The sequence below is a fragment of the Pelodiscus sinensis genome, chromosome 8 (assembly GCF_052426305.1).
Source record: "Pelodiscus sinensis isolate ZL-2025 chromosome 8, ASM5242630v1, whole genome shotgun sequence".
In the NCBI taxonomy this organism is placed as follows: Eukaryota; Metazoa; Chordata; order Testudines; family Trionychidae; genus Pelodiscus; species Pelodiscus sinensis.
The window spans coordinates 9,772,469-9,792,877 of NC_143059.1; the positions used below are offsets into that span (position 1 = coordinate 9,772,469).

A 20,409-nucleotide genomic window follows, 5' to 3' on the forward strand; every position below is an offset into this window, starting at 1 on the left:
ATAGAGCTGGAAGATACCTCAGGAGGTCATCAGGTCCAGCCCCCTGCTCAAGGCGGGACCAACCCCAACTAAATCAACCCAGCCAGGGCTTTGTCAAACCGAGACTTAAAATCCTCTAGGGATGGAGATTCCACCCCCTCCCTAGGTAACCCATCCCAGTGCTTCACCACTCTCCTAGTGAAATAGTTTTTCCTAATGTCCAACCTGGACCTCCCCCACTGTAACTGTAACATTTAAATTTGTATTCTGTTATTAACAGTGCTATTAAAACAGCTTAATTGTGCCTTTTAATCGTTTGCATTTCGTTAATCAATTTGCTTGCATTAGCTGTGATTGACAGCTCCACCTTTCACTTCACTGCTTTTTATGGAGCGAAGGAGGTTTAGGTTGGACATTAGAAAAAAACTTGCAATCGGGTGGTTAAACACTAGAATAAATTACCTACAGGGATTGTAGAATCTCCATCATTGGAGATTTTTAAGAGCAGGTTAGACTAACACCTATCTAGGATGGTCTAGTCTCAGTGTTTCTTTTTTTATGAAGTACCCCTTTAAAAAGAAGTATCCCCCAGGACCTACAGTTTTCAGACACACAATATTTTTTTCTACCATTGCAATACATTAGTTTAAACAACTTAATCGGAGCCGGGTGGGTGATGACATTTTGGGGTGTAAAAAGTACAAAAATAATAAAGCGCTGTAAAACTTAAAACAAAGATTCAGTTTTCTCCAAGTTTCAGTTGTGTTGACATACCCCCTAGACTTCTCTCAAGTAGACCTAAGAGTACTCATATCACTGGTTGAGAAACACTGGTCTAGTCTGCCTTGAATTCAGGGGATTGGCTTAAAGACATCTTGAAGTCCCTTCAGGTACGTCTACACAGCAGTGTTATTTTGGAGTAACTGACATTATTCCAAAATAACAGTCTGCATCTACACTACAAGCAGTTATTTCAACATAATGTTGAGATAACAGTGAGAGCTAGAGGACTTCTTACGCCGACTCCTGTAACTCTCACTTTATGAGAAGTAAGGGAAGTCGGAGGAAGAGTACGCTATCTCAGACTTCATGCTGTGTAGATAGCGCCAAAAGCTGAAATAAGCTATTTCAACTTAAGCTACGCAATTGTTGTAGCTCAAGTTATATAGCTTATTTTGGCCTTAGCCCTGCTGTGTAGACGTGCCCTTCCAGTCAGAGGTAACACACGGGGAAGATCATATCCTATTAATTACATTTAACTTAATGTAGGCACCATGACATAGCTTGTGGATGCAGCTTTGCCAGCTTACTGACACCTCAAAAATGTTGGCTTTTCGTTTTTCCATCTACAAAACGGTGAATGATCTATTTGCTAGAAAAAACTCATACTCTGTCGATTGTACTTGCTACATAGCACCTTCCCCAGGAAGTTTTGCTCTTGTTTCCGTAGTTTATTGTAATTTATTAGCACAGATCATTTTTCTTTGCACAACACGTTCACCCTAAATATTCGTTGTATTCAATACAACTCAGGGAACAGTCAAAGTGAATGTGTCAAGGACAGAGACTGGGAGGCCTTAGTCCACTAGTTTGTTATGAGCCTCTTGTGCAACAGTGATAAGGGGGTCAGGTTTGTATACCTATGTCAGAACTAGCCTGGGAAACACGTTAAAGTCATGTAATTCAGCCTTGCATGTCTGATGGGAATATTCCCCAGGTCACTCTTAAAACGAATACCGGCAACCCTCCGCTCACGGAGAGGAGATTTACTCTTATCCCTTCTTCCTACTCTTAGCCAGCCCCTTTGACTGACACACAGGGATGGTAGGTTTGAAGAAATGCTGGTGGTTCCCAGAATGTCCAGAGCCTGCAACCCTCCCCTCTTCAAGGTCCCCCCACACCTGCCTAAGGCTCAGAGAGGGAGTTTGGGTGCTGGGTGCAGGCTCTGGTCTGGAGCAGGGAATTGGGGTGGGGGGGGGCAGGAGCAGCTGCAGGCTCTAGGAGGGAGTTTGGGTGTAGAAGGGGTAAGGGGTGCATGCTCCAGGATGGAGTTTGGGTGCTGGCTCTGGCCTGGGGCAGGGGTCCTGGGTGTAGGATTTAGGAGGGAGTGTGGGTGCAGGCGGGGGTGAGGCTCCAGTCTGGAGTCAGGGATTGGAGTACAAGGCGCAGGCTCTGGGAGGAAGCTCTGGCGCTGGAGGGGGGAGGGAGTTTGGGGTTAGGACGGGCAGGTGTGTGTGGGGGGGGGAGTGTGAAGGCTTTGGAGGGTGGGGGGTGCCACACTTGCCTTGGACACCCCCCTGTGTCTTGAGCCTCTGCTGCTCCTGCACACTCCCCCCCACAGTATGGCTCTAGCCCCACCTGTCACTCACAGTGACGGCCACCACCCCCACCAACAGTGCAGCGTAGCTACAGCAGCTTCCTGCTGCTTGCTCCTCTCAGCTGCTGGCACGTGTGTCCCTGCAGCGCTGGAGGGAACGGGGCTCGGTGGCTCCACACTGTGTGTTGCCCCAGCTTCTGGAAGCAGTGCATGGAGACCCGCCCCCGGCAGCGGGGGCACCCACGCTGGCAGCTGTTGGAAGCAAGCTGCGGAAGCTGCTCTAGCCCTGCTGCACCGCTGGGGGTTGCAGCAGGGTTCCCCAGGCATTTTAAGTCTCTCGGGGGCAGCACCCCTTAATGCTCTGTGCCCACACCACGGCTCAGCGCCTGCCCTAGAGTCCCCTCAGTCCCCCCGTCCACTAACACTCTCCCACCACATCTCTCCTGCCTGCTCCCACAGTCCGTTTGCTTCCCCAAGTCAGGAAATCAGATGAACTGCTGCTGAGAACCAACAGGGGCAGGAGCGGCCTTAGCACCTTCGCATCCCTGCGGGCCCCAATCTTCTCAGCAGCTCTCTCCTCCGTGCTGCATTTGGAGCAGCCCAGAGGGACCAGGGATTCTGCTCTACCAAATGCCCCCCCTAAGGACAGGCCATTAGAGCAGCTGGGATCTTTGCCCCCTAACATGTAGGGCAGCGATCTCCAATCTTTTGAAGCGCGAAATCACTTTTTGAATTTTAGTGCAATCCAGGATCTACCTCAAACCCAAACACCCTTGCACTACCCTCCTGCCTGCCCCTTCTCCGAGGCCCCACCCCACTCATTCCATCTGCCCCCCCCTTCCTCACTCACTTTCATCAGGTTGGGGGCAGGAGTTTGGGGGTGCAAGAGAGGTTCAGGACCAGGGCCCAGGTTCAGAATACAGGCTCCAGCTGGGCACTGCTTACCTCAGGTGGCTCCTGGGTGGGGGTGCAGGGGCCTAAGGCAGGCTCACCCCTACCCTGCCCCTGCCCCACTCTGAAAAGCAGCCAGCACACTCTCTGCACCCACTCTGCTCTGCAGAAATGGAGGGAGGGGCACCATGACATCAGCACCTCACGGCCTCCTCTTTTCATGCCCTGCACAACAAGCAGGAGGCTCCCACGAGCGAGGGGCACCTCCAGAGGGCAGGAGCAGCACGGCAGTGCTGAGAGGGGGAGCAGATGAAGTGCAAGCAGTTGACAGGCTCCTGGCCAAACCTGTCAGGATCACCTGCCAGAGGCTCCAAGATCTACCACTCGATCCCAATCTACCGGTTGGTGACCACTGCTGTAGGTGAGAAAGGAGACAGATTTCATTCCTTAGAAGGGCAGAGGGGGGACAGTCTGTGAGCGAATGGGGCAGGATGGCAGAGGAGGGGGGCTCCAGGACAAGCCTATGTAGTAGAGCTGGTTGGGAAAGCTCCCGCCCCACGACATTTCAATGAATAGTTGTCTAATTTGTCTATAGAATATTGACTTGGAAGTCAGTGTTCCATGCTCCCAGTCTTCTCTTTAGCCCTGCCGGCTGGTCAGACTACAGTCCAGCACCGAGGGCAAGCCTGGACCTAGGGAAGACCGGAAGTGAAGGGTTTCATGGAAGGTGAAAGTCTGCTTGGGGAGCGTGGCCTAGAAGGCCAGTGGGACACGAGACAGCTCAGCGACCACCACCTGAAGCCATGTTGCAATGATACCTTTGCCATCTGAAATGCTACGTTCTCGACTGTTAACCAGGCACGCCTAAAGCCACATCACAAAAGGAAATACCTTTGAAAGTTTAACTTACTGCTCCGGTGGGTCCCATTGTTGGGACTTTGGTTGGACAATAAAGTCAGCATTTGAAACAATTACACATCCCACTAATTAGACACAACCAGATGAGTTTGATGAAAATTGAGACGATCCTGCAACATCAATTTGGTTTTAAAAATGAAGTGAGAAATATGGATGATGGTGACTCATCAGGATGTCACGAAGTCTTGTGAAATTTAGTTTGGGTTTATTGAATTGACCATAACCCCCTCAAATAACTGCTTAGAAACAAAATCAATACCATTAGCTTGATTTTATTTACTTGACAAGATAGAAAACTAATATAAGATTGATTAGCAAGTCATTAAACATTAATTTTGCATTTCCCTTTGCTACTTTTATAGCTATATTCAGTTTTTTTGGTTCAACAGACAGTCAAATACAGAGTCTGGCTAGGAGGGGCATTCAACACTAATGTGTCAAACTCTGTTTGTATCTGGATCTTGCACTACGTATCCACTTCAATTGGTTTCTAAAATCGGACTATTTGTGAAAGCTTTGGAATGGTTAGTTTCTCTTTAGTATTCATGAACTGACTCACAGGTTTTACATTGCTGACATGAATTCCCATGTACTCGTAAGGTGTCACACAGAGCTTTGGTCAGCAGTGTCTTCTAAAAGTAAGATGTGATTTGACATCAAAGATAAGCTGCAGAAATGCACTGCAGCAGGTTGAATTTAAATGCCTGCAGCTCCAACACTTCCCATATATGAATCAAAAGCAAATGAATTTTCTTGTTTTCAATGTATTGAACTCTACTTGTTCATCGCCTACAATTTCAACTTTGCCTTTGTTCCTTTTTCCTCTCATTGTCAGGATAAGCGACTAATAGATTTAACTTAATAAAGACCACTAACGCATGCTTAGAACAGAACACAGAAAAGTTAGTAAATGCTTTATTATGCATATTTACAAAAAACTGAAGCTATACGAGGCCCAACAAAATTACATCTTTAGAAAATCTTTATACATAGCAATACAGTACAGTATTCCAAGAATTTTCCATGCTATACTCAAGTATTTATCTGCAGCAAGAAGGAGTTTATTATCCCGCAATTTATGCCTTCATCGCATCCTTGCAATATCCCTCCCGCAAATAATTTGATATAGATCAACTGGTCCACCAGAGGGCCATCCAGCTGAAGTATTCATATTTACTCTCAAGATTGCATTTTGCTATTGCTTTCAAAATATTTTAAAGTGGCTTGTAATGACGTGAGTACCAATTTTTACACTGCTCATTTTTAGCCATCCAAATCTCTCCCCTTTTACCCTGCCTGAATCTACACATGGATATGCCTCAGTAGCTTGCCTAAAGCTGCAGATTCACATTTTAGGGTAGCAATATAGAGCGTTTCATCTAGGTTTTTTCCTTTCGTCTACTTTTAGTACATCCTCCTCCACACACAGACATCACTGCTTCCTCTCAGATGCTACAGACAGAAAGGCTGATGGTCTCTTAACACATAACTATGTCTTTCAAGTAGCTGCTGCATGTGATAGATATCACAGTGCACATGCATCTCATCCCAGAGACTGAGTCACCTCTGGACACACTCAGGCAAATGGCAGGTTAGACAGTGAGCTGGCTTCTGTTCAGGTCTGTACTATCTTAGCCTTAGAAGAACGCTGCTCTGAAGGCTGTCCTGTTCCTTTCCATCCTGACCAAATTTAATGAAGGTGTTTGAAGCAAATTTGCTGTGCCTGCTTCCAGGCAATATTGTTTACCAAAAACCAACCAACCAATTCTTAAAAGTTCACACTTTTCCCTTACATCACTAGTGTACATTCAGGAAGACTGAATTTATATGCACTAGTTGAAGTGGATCTTCAGTCTAAAGATTATTCCAATAAGTTAAAGGGAAAGTAAAGGCATTATTTTAACTCCAGTGGGTTAAAGGGAACGAAAAGGAACTCTATTTCGGTTTTAATTTCCAGACGTGAGATGACTTTTCTACTTTACTCGTTTTAAAAACAAAAACAAAGTTCAAAGAACCTTTGCTGACTTACAAAAATAAGGCTGCCACATGCTTAGTTTCAGCAATATAACATATGCTATACCATGAACAAAAGTTAGCTTTGTATCATTCTTGTACACAAAGCCTTCTCTCAAACTTTAATGCCAGCTTTGCTTCACATTCTATAAACTCCATTAAATCCTCACTGGAACAGAATCTCTGAGGAAAATACAGCAGTGAATAATAATTTAGTATAAGGAGAGTTTATGGAAACCATAATACAAAAGGTACAATTTTGCACCAAACTTAGAGAGGGTTCTGTTTTCTATTAACAATGGCAATATTCAGTCACTCACATTACACAAGCAAAACAGAAGTGAATTGGTCTTCTGGTATGTTCCTCCCAAAGTCTGATTCTCTTGTATTTTTACTAATACATTCCCTCCTTTGCATTTGGGCAAGCATACAAGGTGTTGTGAATTGGGCATTGGATGCAACTTTCTAGTGCTCATTCCTCATCTTTAGAAATGGCATATTTAGAGATCAGATTTTACAGAGATTTGTTCAAGACACCGAACAGAGAAAATCGCTCAGTAGTACGGATAAAAGCAAACTCAACCTCTGGACAGGACTGTAGGAGTGAGACAGTATCCCACCATACTGCATGAATCTTAAATGGCTATTCGTACACTACAAAACTTAAGATTTCTCAAATGCCCATGGTGTGACTTTTTTCTTCCTCTAGATTTAGTGCTACATCCTCACACACGACGCATGTGTCTCACGCATGGCTCCCACATGTCCAGCTTCCCCCACTTGTCAAAGTTTAGTGTAAACCCAAAAACAGTTAGTCAATATCATGAATAATTGGGACAATACACTTATTATCCTGACTACTACTGTTGCTACCAGGATTTTGCTTGCAAGAAGCCTTCATGTCTGCAGGCCAGTAGACCATGAATATGCAGCAATCATCCACTCTTTGGGTGGGAAAAATCACTAATCAAAGTAGCACCTTCTACTTCCCCCTCTGAAAACAACATCTAATGACAAACCATCACAGGCTACTTGATTTTCCTTGAGCCTTGTCCTGAGAACACCTGAAGTAATGCTATACCTCTTGGCAAGCTCAATAAGGCAGCAAAAAGTGAGAGAGGAAAGAGGACCTGCAGAGATGGTTTTCAGGCCACAAGGCAGTATATTTCTGCCACTATTTAATGATGTCTTACTTTGGCAAAATGCTAATCTCAGTTAGTAGGTTCAACATAAAGGACACATTGTCTCCCTGAGCAAAAGGCTCTTTTTTGCAGACAAATTGCTTACATTGCTTGTTTATATTGCATGGACCAATACATCTTGTAAAACCGAACAACAATTATATTTCTTTTGTAAAGAATATTATTAGATTGAAATCTTGCCATCCTTCATTATCTTACTGCTTTAACATATAATTCTTAGCTTCAACCACCTTATATGCATCTTTTGTAGTCATTTAACCAGTTCTACTAATGACCCTCTAGAGGTAGCAGTCCAAAAACTTCCACTTCTAAAGGCACCAATGAAATTGCATCTGTGCTTCAACTCCCAACACCAAGAAGTTGAGTACATCTTTCAGAAAATGGATGATTTTATATGTGATGATCTAAGAAATAGAAAATCAATTTCTACTACACTGCATCCACCAAATCTTGGGAGTATTTATCATAAATCACGTAATTCCTCCAGCTTTCTTCCAGCCAGTGTGTTGCTGCTTTTACTATTTGTAGCATGGAAACTTCTTAAACATTAACAATGAAGTATAGTCAATGGACATTCATTTTAGACCTGATTTTTAGTTCTCTGTCTAGACGAGTATCTCCTTTAAAAATCTGTATCAACACAGTGCACTGCCGACTCTGGCAACAATATTTCCCTTGCCTGGTCACAGCTCCAACTATCTGAGATACGTGTAGTGAAAACCTTAGTTTGAGCTTTATTTCAAGTTCTTCCAAATTGGTGTTTCCCAGCTCCTATGTGATAAGTGGAATATGGAATTCGTTATCAAAAATAAGAGGTCTCCGAGGAGGATTTGGCTCCTTGTCTGCTTTGTGCAGCAGTTTGAAGAGTCCTGTTCCGATGTTCATGGGAATTCCCATGATGATACACTCAGAAACACCTAGGAGAGAAAACACAGTGACTAAAAGCTTGCCAAAATTACTTGCTCTGCTGATTCTCCTCTGTATACATCCTTAGAGCAAAAACTTGTTCAAACCTTACATAGAAAGCCAAACATGTCAAAAGTGCTTTCCAGCAGACAGAGTTAAGCAAGATGCTCATCACAACTAATAAATGGCAAACATGTTTTCCAAGGAGAAAAAAACAACCAGCTGCAGTGAAGGAGCTTCAGTTATAATATGGATTTATAGCTTTCTGTTTGACAGTGGAATTTACAGTGGACAAGGCACTGCCTATTGTTAAGTACAAACCAAACTCTGTGGGGAATTTATCCTGAATGTTGACCTTTCTACTGTTTGTCACGGCAGCAAGGCTTTTGTGCAGCCAGATCAGGTTCTTTTTGGCTGACAGATTTTCAAGTGGAAGGAAGTCTGGAGTATCTCACCACGATAGCTCTTCTCATTATATTTTTTGCATTTTGATGGCTCAGAAGTGCATGTTTTGCAAGCTATCACTCTTGCCATGGATTTAGCCCTCAGGTGAGCCTCAATGCCTTTGATGTGTCAGTTAGCATATGGTTTGGAAGTAAATCCACAAATGCATGCAATACATGCTGTGTTGATGCAATGTGCTGTATTACTGTGTTTTAGACACACACTCCTAGAACACTCTTCAATGACTATGTATTCAAAGATTTAAACTACTACTGTACACAAAAATAAAAGCAATGTTGTAGCTACTTGACTGGTTGTATTTTTTTGGAGTTTCTACAATCTAACATCATGAGATCCTGGCTTATGAATGAGGACCCAACACATTACAATAAATAATAATGATAATAATGAGTAGGAATAACGTGAGAACCCTTCGAACCAAAATGGCTATGTGCTTTTATTTCCTACTCATATGATGATGTAATTGTGCATAGTTTACTTGTAAGAAAAAAATGTAACACCTCTTTACATTTGGAAATGAGGTAATTGTATGTTTTGTCCATCCCATTTTCTTATTTGAACTAAACTGTTACATGAAGGGGACAGCATGGAAAGGTCCTTAGGACAATATTGATTAAGGGAGAGGGAAATTATCGCAGTCAGAGGGGACTTGGAGCTAAACGTTTTCTTTTCCATGCCATTCAGGATGAAACAAGTTTACCATTGAGCCTTCACTTCAACCTCCATTGAGTGGAGTAAGAGAAAGCTGCTACTGATATGAATTCAATACTTTGAGCCTATAGATATGCATGCACATTTTGAAGATAAATTAAAAAGCTTTTATTTGTTGGAACAAGAGTCCTCTCTAGGAGTTTATACCTTGCTTTCCCCCGCCCCCCATGGCCTCTGAGTGCCTAAGAGATCAAGGCCTTCAGCCTTCTGGTTTGTCTTGTTGCAGTTGATGAAACCCATCATAATTATTCATTATTCAAAGCAAAAGGCTCTACATATCAGGCTGAACCTCTGTTAACTGGGACTCGCTGGTCCAGCAACATCCGTGGTCTGACAGGACCACAGGTGTTCCAGGACCAGGGTCCCCGTGGAAGGCTGCAGTTGGGCTCCCTGCAGCAGCTCTGCCTGGGACATCCAGGACCCTAATGCCTTGCAGTGGGGCTGCCCTGGTGCGCCACAAAAGAGCTGCCAGGTGAAGCCAGGAGCTAGGCTGCCTGGCTTAGCGGGGGACAGGAGAAGGGAAAAGGGGAAACTGGCAGGGCAGCGGCGCTGGCAAGCGGGGGCAGGAGGCCGGCAGTGGGGACAGGACTGGAGGGGCAAGTAGCAGGTCAGATATAATCTCCCCATATCTGGCAAAATCCCTCGTCCGGGACCGGTCAGGTTCCGAGGGTGCCGGACCAGGGAGGTCTGGCCGGAACAAACAAATAGGGAACTTAAAACCAGAAATTGGGAACTATTTCCCTTCATTTAGGTCTTAGTAATGGTCAACTACTTGTACAATGAACACAAGAAAACTGATCTTGGCAGATAACTGAGGAGAGAGACTATTTCCTGCTATTTCATTTAGTTAGAGGGAAAAAATCCCAAGGAAGAAATTGAATCCCAAGCTGTACAGGCTGGCTTTAATAACTGATTTTAATATCTTTGGGTGGAAACAGAATGTGGCTCCTAGGGCAGTGTCCATAGGAGTTATCTAGCCTCACTTCTAAGCTTCCATCATATATGATCTAGTTTCATTTTTGTGTTTTAGGAGGTACACAGAAAGCTCTGGCAGGTGGGCAACACACACACAGTTTTAAGAGCATTTTGCTGAGGCTGAATGAATTCCACATGCTACAGTCTAACCTAAAATACCTACCACACACGGAATCCTTCTGCCCAAAGTAGGCAGCATCAAAGAGATGGTCTGCAGTCTTTTCGAAAGAAGCCAGCATTAGCACACTCTCTTTCATTTTTGCCAGCCCAAACCTAGTAATGCCCAGGACTTCACCCTAAATCAATACAGAAACAGAAAAAAGTCAGTCATGTGTCAGTCCAGGGTTTCAGTTTAATTGATTGACGAATTAAAGTAAGCCGATACGTAGTTTATTTTAACAGTACTGAACAAGTCTAATAGTCTAGAACGTAGCCTCTATTCCGGTGCTTCATGCTTGGAGTCTTTTAAAGGTTTAAGGCTTTGGTAATAATGAAAGTTTAAATAAAACAAAAAATTCATAGGCAGTAGGATCAGCTACAAATCATTTGAAACTGTATGATGCCAAGTAAATGAAGAGCCTTATGGATGACAGAAAAATGTTCAATTATTAACCAACCACTTAAAAACAAAACAAAGCCAATCTTTGCAGAGGCTGCTATCAAGAACTCAATTGAGAGTGTCAGTTATCGTTGGCCAATGAATTGGACCCCAAGTGTAAAATGACTGGATATTGCCAATCCCCCATTTTAGTCACGTTAGAAATTCCACTTGAATTTAAAGATATTAGATCTAATCCTGCTTCTAAATCCATGTTGCTATAGAGCACCGTGACCCTAGTGGAACTAGTATAGTTGTGATATATGGGACGGATGGGTAAGAGAAAGAAGCAGATGCTGGAAATCCAACAAGCTTGCCAACACTATGCTCTGTGCCCCTTCTCCAATGAAGCGGGGCAGCCGACTTGCTGCAACATTTTGCAAAGCTTTCACAACCAGCACAGAAGCTATTAGAGTCCTAAGAGTGCATCAGTAACTGCCCTGCAGCTTTGGGAAGCAAGGAAACGCCTTAGAAAAGTCCTTAGCTGCTTTCCCTAAGGGCAAAGTGCCCCCACATACTCCTGCAATTCTCACTCGACACACGGGAAAGGATTTGCTCCATTATGTACGTTCACACACATTAGCAAGGGTGTGAGCAGCTATTTTCCTTCCCCAAGGAGCACTTCACATTGCATCAACATGGCCAGTGCTATAACCATCCTCCATTATGTAATCTGCTTCCACTTGCAAGGGCTCTACCCTGCTCTCTGCTACGAAGCGCAGCTGCTGCTTTCAAATATATGAACAGATACACACAATGATGCACATACTTGGGTGCCCACACAAACTATGCTCTTTATTGGGACGGGCCAACTAGTTGACCTCCAGGGTGAAATAAAGACACTCCAACCTCTAAATGAAGCTTTTCAAACAGACTGCGGTTCTCAAGTTATGGATTAAATCACCCTTTAAATTTGAGATAAGAAGTCAGTCAAAAGGGTCAGTGTGATAAGCAGTTATTTCGGTATATAGCCTATTAATAAACCTCAAATGAAAATTCTTCCATTGATTCCATAAAGTTAACTTGGATAAAGAGACAAATGTGACAGCAAAAAGAATGCACCACAAACCTTACCTTGTATGTCATCAGATCTGATAGCAGCATAACATGCCTCCTGTCAATGCTCATACCATGGTTTACCATAGTGTACTGAATCTCATTGATAATGGTGGTTCGAGCAGCTTCAATCCCTAGTGTTCTCTCTACCTAGAAGAGAAATCAAATTAGATAAGTGAAGAGGAGAAATGCTTTAAGCACTGAGGCATTTCTTTGTTTGCACATGGGACTGAAGATTTTCTTAGTGATCTAACCAGAAAAATCTGAAGTGATTTTCCTCAGATACAGCTTCTATCAACCCCAGCATTTCTTATTTTTTTAAGACTTGAATTAATAAAACATTTGCTCATTAAAAGTAATTGAAGTCTGCAGCTGAATTAGATTATACACATACACACTGATTACTTGTGAAAATAGAAGGGATTAGTTTTACGTTGCATTAGCCATCTGTAAATGAGCATAAGGAGAATCAAGATGCAGCCAGAAGTAGTGATAACACACTCTTGAGCATTACCTCATAAGTGTTGTTAGAAGTGGTTTTTGTTCCTTTAACTCCATGGGTGGCCATGACAGCTCGTAGGTTATCACCTTCCACCAGAAGTTTGTATTTCTCCTTGCCACTCTGCTCATCAATATGAATGACAGCTCGAGACACTTCTGGGATACCTTGCACTACAATCTTTGTAAAATAAAAAGCTGTGTAAACTCAATTTGTCCACGGAGCTTTAAATAGACAAGGTGAAAAAATGTACATCTTACGACTTTACATCAATCCTCAAAGTGATCTAAAAACTCCACTTACAATATCACAGTGGTCTGATCATTAAAATATACATCAGTGTGATGTCTACTATTTAGAAAGGGCATTCGCCACATTACTGTTTTTACAACTTGTCTTCCTGCCCCCATATTTTGAATTGGGGTCCAGAAAACGAGATCTTTTCCTCTTTCTCTGTATGACACACAGCACACACCCTGTCAATTACAGATTTTTATTTGCAACTGTCTCTAAACCTAGACTAGATGTGGCAGATTTTATTATGAGTGGTAGGAAATTTGGTGCTCATAGCACTTTTTATCTTCAAAAGTCTTACAATCAAACATACTCCACAAAAATATCCTAAGAAATCTTCAGTTTACATAGACCACATGGACACTCAATGCAATCAAGAAATAGGAGTATTTCCCACATACAATCTGAAGTGCTTACCAACTGCAAAAGAAAGAACGTCTACTTACCTTTGGTAGCTCTTCTTTAAGGGATTGCAAGACGTAATACATTGAACTCTTACTATTCTCACGAGGGGTCACACATACGACTGCCTCTCCATGGACAGCAACATCCCCTGGCTTTACTCTTAACTTAGATGTGCAGATAGAGTACCGCACAGTCTCTGCATTCACCTGTGGCAAAATGATTCCTTGACTATTAAAACATGTTCTTTAACTAGTTAAAGTCTTCCAGCTCTGCTGAAATCAAATTTCTGCTCCACTCAACTAAAATATTATTGCAGCGGGATGGGTCTAAACAACAGAATGTTCATAGACCATCACTAAATCACTCTCAGAGCGAAACATGCCCCTGTGCAGATTGTCCACATAGGCTTGAGTCTCAGTGTAGTGTTGCATAAGGAGGAACTTTTATTGAACAGGACACAGAACTAAATGGTTTGCCACGCTGCTGCAGTTGTGTTGGTCCCAGGACAGTCAATAATAAAAGAGATATTACTGTGATAGTGGTAAACCAAGTGCCAGCTCTGGCCAGGCTGTACACATTAGCTAAGAACTGATAACCTTGTAGTTGGGAAACCAAACCAGCTTACTGGTATGTTAGTTTTGTTCAACATAAGCATTTGTCTTAACAGAATATACTTAGTGTTTAGACTCTATGAAATGCTTACAAGTTGCTGCATGCATTAATCTCACTTGTAGCGCCTGTCCCTCATGCTCTAAGCAAAGAGGTCAGTATGGCTTTATGGCTCTGAACTTGTGGATCCATGCATGGGAATCATCTCCCACACACTGTAAGGAGGTCTATCAAGATTAAATGGGCCATTAAGAATCAGCATAGTGCACAGAATTGGTGAATGGCCCTATCAGACCTTGGAAATACTATGTACAAGGAGGGTTTGTCTCATGAACTGGAAGGCCAAATGTAAGATATAAAACAGGGTCACATGAGAATTTGTCATCTCTTGGCTGTTTTAACTCACAGGGCCAGAAACATTAAACAAAGGTAGAGGTCCCTCAAGTAAGCAAAGGCTCCACTCAAAGACATTTTGAAGTCACAGATTACTACATCTCTGTCACCTTCAGGAATCATAGATAACTTGAGCGTGTTAAGCGTTTGCTTGCTTTAACTTGTAAACAACTGTTATTTATTTTTCTTATTCAATAAACATTTAGATAGGTTGTTACAGGACTGATACGGGGGCTGATTTTTATGTAAGATCTGGGGTAACTGACTGGTCTCTTTCGACTGGAAGCAACTTGAATAGTGTGTGATGTTTGGTGTCAGTGACCATTTATCACTAAGTCCAGCTTGCCTGGATGGAGCATTTAAGGAGACTGTCTGTGTTTCCCTGATGAGACTGCTACAGTGATCCACTTCAAATTTGTTAATGATGCGATGAAATCTAATTTTAGAGCATTCCGCCAGTTTGAGCTGTCCGCCCTGGTTTTGATAGTTTGCCCCGAGACAGACACTTCTAGATGTGAGCTACGCCAGACAGTGTGACAATTACCTTACTCACTTTCTCAGAACTACACCTGCATTCTAAAAGCCACACTGACCAACAGCTATTCACCTCAGAAGGCTCAAGAGAAAAATACTTTAGCAGTGGTCTGCTTACAAGAGTACCATAATTCTGTGCAACTTAATTGTAAATGCAGACATTAACATAGGTCAGGAAACCAGAACACTTGCTGCCTATGCTATTCCCAGCTCTGGCTCAAATTGCCAAATCTGAGTACTAAATGGAGTTGTCAAATTTGTACGGATGGGACTAGCTTGTCATCTCTGGAAATGGCATCAACCAGTGTGGATAAAGGGACCACTGCTTGTTCTAGTTTACTGGTCAACAAGATGCAGAAAGCTCACCTCTAGTCTCAGCAGTCTAATCCGCTCCAGTGAGAGCTTGACCAGTATAAAGCAATCATCAGGAAGAAACACTTCTTCAATGTACTCTGAAATCTGCAAGTTACAGATCCAGATGGCATAGTTAGAATCTCTCCAAGAACAGTCATCATCTGCTACAACAAAGAGTCGGCAACAGTACAGACTGGAAATTTTAAGTTTAATGTAGGACCAACAATAAAGATTTTCCTACCTCTCCTAATAGGGTTTTCTCAATTCTTCCCTTAACTAGACGGGCAAAATCAGAATCATCATCCATGTCCAAGTGTGCGGTGATAATAGGTGTGCTACACAGAGTAAGACAGAGCTATAAAATTTACTAGCTAGATTATAAAACAGTATCTTTTTGTTACATCCTAGCTCCTGTGGTTAGTCTCAATTACCATCCTCCATCATGACAAATAGGACAAAGAAACTGCTGCTTGCTAGGAAATAACAGTACCCAAAACTGACACAAAGTTTAAGAAAATTATTCTTTAATTACCTCAAGTTTGGAGGAATACCACAGTTATTGGAATTCACACTCCAAGGTATACAAACTCCATGAGGTTATAAGACGTTTTTATTTGCTGAGTTTACTGTAGCAGCGCTAAAATACAGTTCAAGATGAACATCAGAAATATAGCAGTGTTTTAATTACTGCACATGCTAGACTCATCTGATGTAGACTAATCTGTTGACAGTCTGTAGTCTTTACCTCAATATTCTGGATACAAAGCATTCTGCTTTAGTCAGTTATGAAATTATTCATTTTCAGAGGAAATGATTGCCTAATCTTGTGGTTTGGCCCATAGAAGAGTCCTTTTTGGACGGACTGAAATAGGAGATTTTCTTCCGATTAAGATAAAATGTGATGAGTAACTGGGTTCATCACAGTTACATATCTGACAGCATAAACCGTGCATAGTCCTGTAAGGGAGAGGCTACTCTGGGCTGCAGGTTAATCACTTTTCACTAAAGCAGAGGAATAAAAAAAAAAGTTGTTTCAATACCTGATTGCTTTGGAAGCATTTATAATTTCTTTGATTCTTGGAACACCCAAAGTGATGTTCATTGAGGCAACACCAGCGAAGTGGAACGTTTTCAGAGTCATTTGTGTGCCAGGCTCACCAATACTCTGAGCACACAGAGCTCCTACTGCCGAGCCAGGCTCCATCTGTGCCCTGAGAAGAAAACCAAGGGTGGGGGAAAACCCTTCAGATCAAAAAACACACAATAAAACAAACTGCTCATCTATTTATTTTAGAAATGAGTATCTGTCTGTCTTTCCATCTGTCTGTAAATATATTTGCTCAAGAATGCTCCTAAACAGTAAGAGTTCATTATATGGATGATTGTGAACAAGCTTGGGATGTGAATGGTTAACTGGTAAGCCTCACCCATTAAGGGTGAGGCTTACTGGTTCCAGTTAACTGATGGGGGGTGGGGATGGAGCAGCCACCTGTCCACTGTGGGCAAGGGGCTATTCCAGCTTCGTGGCAGGGGAACTCCAGCTCAGCTGAAGCATTGGTTAATTTCAAACAACCAGGTTGTATTGCAGCAACAACACCGTTATTAAGGCTGGTCTGCACTCAAAAACTTATATCGGTATAGCTGTCTCTGTCAGAGACAGTACTGAAAGACTACCTCAGTTCTGATAGAAGTCCTGCATGGTGCTGCTTCTGATAAAACTATAATGTAATTAACAAATAAATGTTTCATAGCAACTAAGCCCAAATTCCAAAATTATAGCATTGTGAATAAATCACAAGGGGAAGATTACTACATCAAAACCTTAATTAAAACCAGAATTTACTTGTGTACCTTGATCACCATCCAAGGCTATACAAACTTATTAACACAAAAAAAGAAGCCATGGAGTAGGTTTGTACATGCTTTGTACGTGAGTAATGATTTCTGGTGAACACAACCTAGTAATTCCAGGCAAGAAAATCAGTTTACTTGTTAATTATCTGCAACATAAATCTAATGCTTCTAAAATGGTGGTTTTCAAATGGCAACCCACAGACTATGTCTCACATTTCTAAAGGGTGCAAAACTCCATTCGAAACATTTTAGGGGTCCTCAAATGAAAAAAAAAAGTTGAAAACCACTGTCCTAGCAGCAAGAAGCTATGAAAATAACCAATGCATGTAGTAAAGCAGAGTAGAGGTCCCCTTCTTTCATATACCAATGAACCAAAACGCAAGGTTTGTGACCCTTCTCTCTTCATATCAATCAACTCACAATGAATAACACAAAGAGAAGAGCCTTCAGACTATCAGTGTTTTCTTACGTTATAGAAGCAACTGCCCAGAAATGAGTATCAGATTCAGGATCAGTGCTGTGCAAAATGGAAGATAACTATTGTCTACAATTTATAAACCAAGATTAACCGTCAAGGTGGTAATGGCCTTCCGATTGACCTAACTTGAACACTACTTCAATACTAAGACCATGTCTACACTACCACTTTTGTCAGTATAACTTGTATCGCTCAGAGGTTTGAAAACAAAAACCACTCCTGTGAGTGATAGAAGTGCTGGTATGGACTGTGCTACATTAGGGGAAGAGCTTCTCCTGCTGACAGAGCTATCACTGCTCATGGAGATGGTTTCATTATGCCTCTCTCCTGTCAGCATACAGTGGCTACATGAGCAATCTTACAGCAATGCAGCTGCATTAGTACAGCTGTGGTGCTTTACGCTCTACTGTAGACATGTTCTCAGTCTATGAAGGTTACCACTGCAATAACCTTGTGAGGAAAGAAGTCTATACATGGCTACCACTTTCCTATTTTCCCTTATGTGTTTCTTGTACTCCCACAAGTAGCATTTGACTAGTATCTCCTGACATTTGCAACCTCCTTTGACTTGAACCTGCTGTGAAACCACAGTCCTTAGGATATGACAAAATAATGTATAGCTGTGGAAAAAAAACGAGACAATTTAAATCATTTAGATAAAGATGGTCTATGGAATACACAAGCTGTGGCTTAAGCAGATAGCTCTTTACAGAGCCAAGAAGAGAGGATTGATGCTCAAGACTGAAGTAATGGAAATATTAAAGTCTCTTATGTAGAAATATTTAAAGTAACAAAATATTACTTCTATTTCTTCAAGAAGAAAATACAAATAAATGAGAAAGGATGGCATTCTGGTTAAGGCACTGGACTGGCACTTGAGCTAAAGCTCAAATTTTAACTGTGCCACAAACTGCCAATGTGACCTTTGGCAACTCAATTTCCCCAGCTGTCAAACAGTGACACTATTACCAGCTTTCTTTGACTCACAACCTGTTTTGTGTGTTTAAGGGCTTTTGGCCAAGGTCTCTTGCTATGCACTGCACAGCACTTAGCACAAGAGTGGGCAATAATTTCTGCAGAGAGGCCACTCCAAGATTTTGTAAGTGGTCACACTTTTCTACTATATTAATGGAGGCAGTGCAGTGTCTAGGATGGAGTTTGGGTGCAGGAGGGAGCTCAAGGCAGGAGACTGGGTGCAGGGCCTGGAAGGGAGTTTGGGTGACGAGGGGTCTGTGACTTGAGGTACGGGAGGGAGTGCAGAAGAGGGTGCCAGGTGCAGGCTCTGACCAAGAAGCACTTATTGTAGGTGACTCCCTGCCGGTGGCCCAGGGGGTCGCTAATGTGAAGGGGTCAGTGGTTCTCTGTGTGTTGCCTATGCCTGCAAATGCTGGCCAATAGGAGCTGTGAGGATGGTGCTGGGGGCAGCAGCAGCGTACAGAGAGCCTCTGCCTCCCCACAAGAGGCACGCAAGCAGACACACACTTGCCCCAGCAGCTTGCCGCTTTGAGCGGCGCGTGAGGCCGTAGCTTGCTTGAACATCCTGCTGGGTAATGAGGGATTAGCAGCCCAGAAGGTGACAGTGGGCTGCATTTGGCCCCTGGGCTGGATTTTAGTCATCCCTCACCTAGTGCAATGTGGCCTTTAGACACTACTGTAACAACAACATATTCAGATTTAAGTCAATCAGTTATAAACTCTTGTTTAATAAGTGGTGAATACTGAATTGATGTAAGCTAACTGGAAGAAAACAATACCCAAAATTTTACCTCATGTATTTATCCCTACAGGTCTCTAGAAACTTCTCTAGCTGTGTTGGAGTAATTCGATCCAATTGGTACAAAACACGTGGCTGAAGAGATGATGAGACAAAAGTTAGAAATCCAATAGGTTATGGAACTTTACTGTAAGTAAATTTGTTGTTGGCCCTCTGAAGACAGTTACCTCTGTTGTGCCATTGTCATTAATGCCATATTTATCCCTGGTTTTCTTGATCTTTTCAGAAACACTTTTGATGAACTTTTTAATCTCCTGAAATTTAAAAAAAGTAATATTTATGCAACAATATACAAGTCTTGTATTGCAGCACTACTATCGTGAATGTTATATGGTTACAGATCTGAAAGAATTGTTTCACAGCAGTAAATAAGCAAAGCACACTATGAGAAAGAGGACTCCAAAACCTATGCATACAGAATGTGGGTACTGAAAACCCAGTTGCCCTTTGCTGTACCGCCACGGATTTTTCAGCTACATCAGGAATTTGTCCCAATACATAGTAAGTATTCTTCCTCAGCACCTGCCTAGAAACTGAAAAACAATTTTGACTTTGCTAACCTGAGAGAGTCCATGTTGGAGGATGCCTGTCCTTCTGACCCACCCTTCATTTAATGTGAATATGCCACTATTACTACTTGGTGAGTTTGTCACTATTTTAAAAGTTAATGGTTCCTGCAGAGTTTAAGTTTTCCACTTGCATACATACAAACAGGAACAGCATAAGCAGTAGCAAAACAACCTTCTCCAAACTCCACTATCATGTCAACATACCTCAGCAGTGACTTGGGAGAACTATTTTCACAACACAGGACAATTCAGTTTTCACAGTCCTTTTAAATCCTTGGCCTCTCTGCTGAGGCAGCCAATTGTGCTGATGACTAGATAATATAGATAGTTAACCACTACTAGTACCAACAACTCTCTGAGGGTATGTCTACACTACAAAGACAATTCGAATTAACAGCCATTAGTTCAAATTAACTTTCATAGGCGCTACACAAACAAACCGCTAGTTCGAACTTAATTCGAACTAGCGGAGCGCTTAATTCGAACGAGGTAAACCTCATTCTACGAGGACTAACGCCTAGTTCGAATTAAGTAGTTCGAATTAAGGGCGGTGTAGCCACTTAATTCGAACTAGTGGGAGGCTAGCCCTTCCTAGCTTGCCCTGGTGGCCACTCT

General features: G+C 42.4%; 1 protein-coding gene across 2 annotated transcripts in view; it reads right to left on the reverse strand.

Annotated features, from left to right (window-relative positions):
- Positions 1-4,998: 4,998 nt before the first annotated feature.
- POLR3A (RNA polymerase III subunit A) overlaps positions 4,999-20,409 on the reverse strand; it is a 50,242-nt gene continuing 34,831 nt past the window's right edge. For both annotated transcript variants that reach the window (XM_075934729.2, XM_075934728.2), the window contains 10 exons: positions 19,393-19,479; positions 19,218-19,300; positions 16,160-16,330; positions 15,361-15,454; positions 15,132-15,224; positions 13,271-13,435; positions 12,546-12,710; positions 12,050-12,181; positions 10,541-10,673; positions 4,999-8,237 (listed from right to left, as the gene is read on the reverse strand). In XM_075934729.2, coding sequence (XP_075790844.1) covers positions 8,092-8,237; positions 10,541-10,673; positions 12,050-12,181; positions 12,546-12,710; positions 13,271-13,435; positions 15,132-15,224; positions 15,361-15,454; positions 16,160-16,330; positions 19,218-19,300; positions 19,393-19,479 — 1,269 coding nt within the window. In that variant the 3' untranslated portion in view covers positions 4,999-8,091. The remainder of the gene's footprint in view (positions 8,238-10,540; positions 10,674-12,049; positions 12,182-12,545; positions 12,711-13,270; positions 13,436-15,131; positions 15,225-15,360; positions 15,455-16,159; positions 16,331-19,217; positions 19,301-19,392; positions 19,480-20,409) is intronic.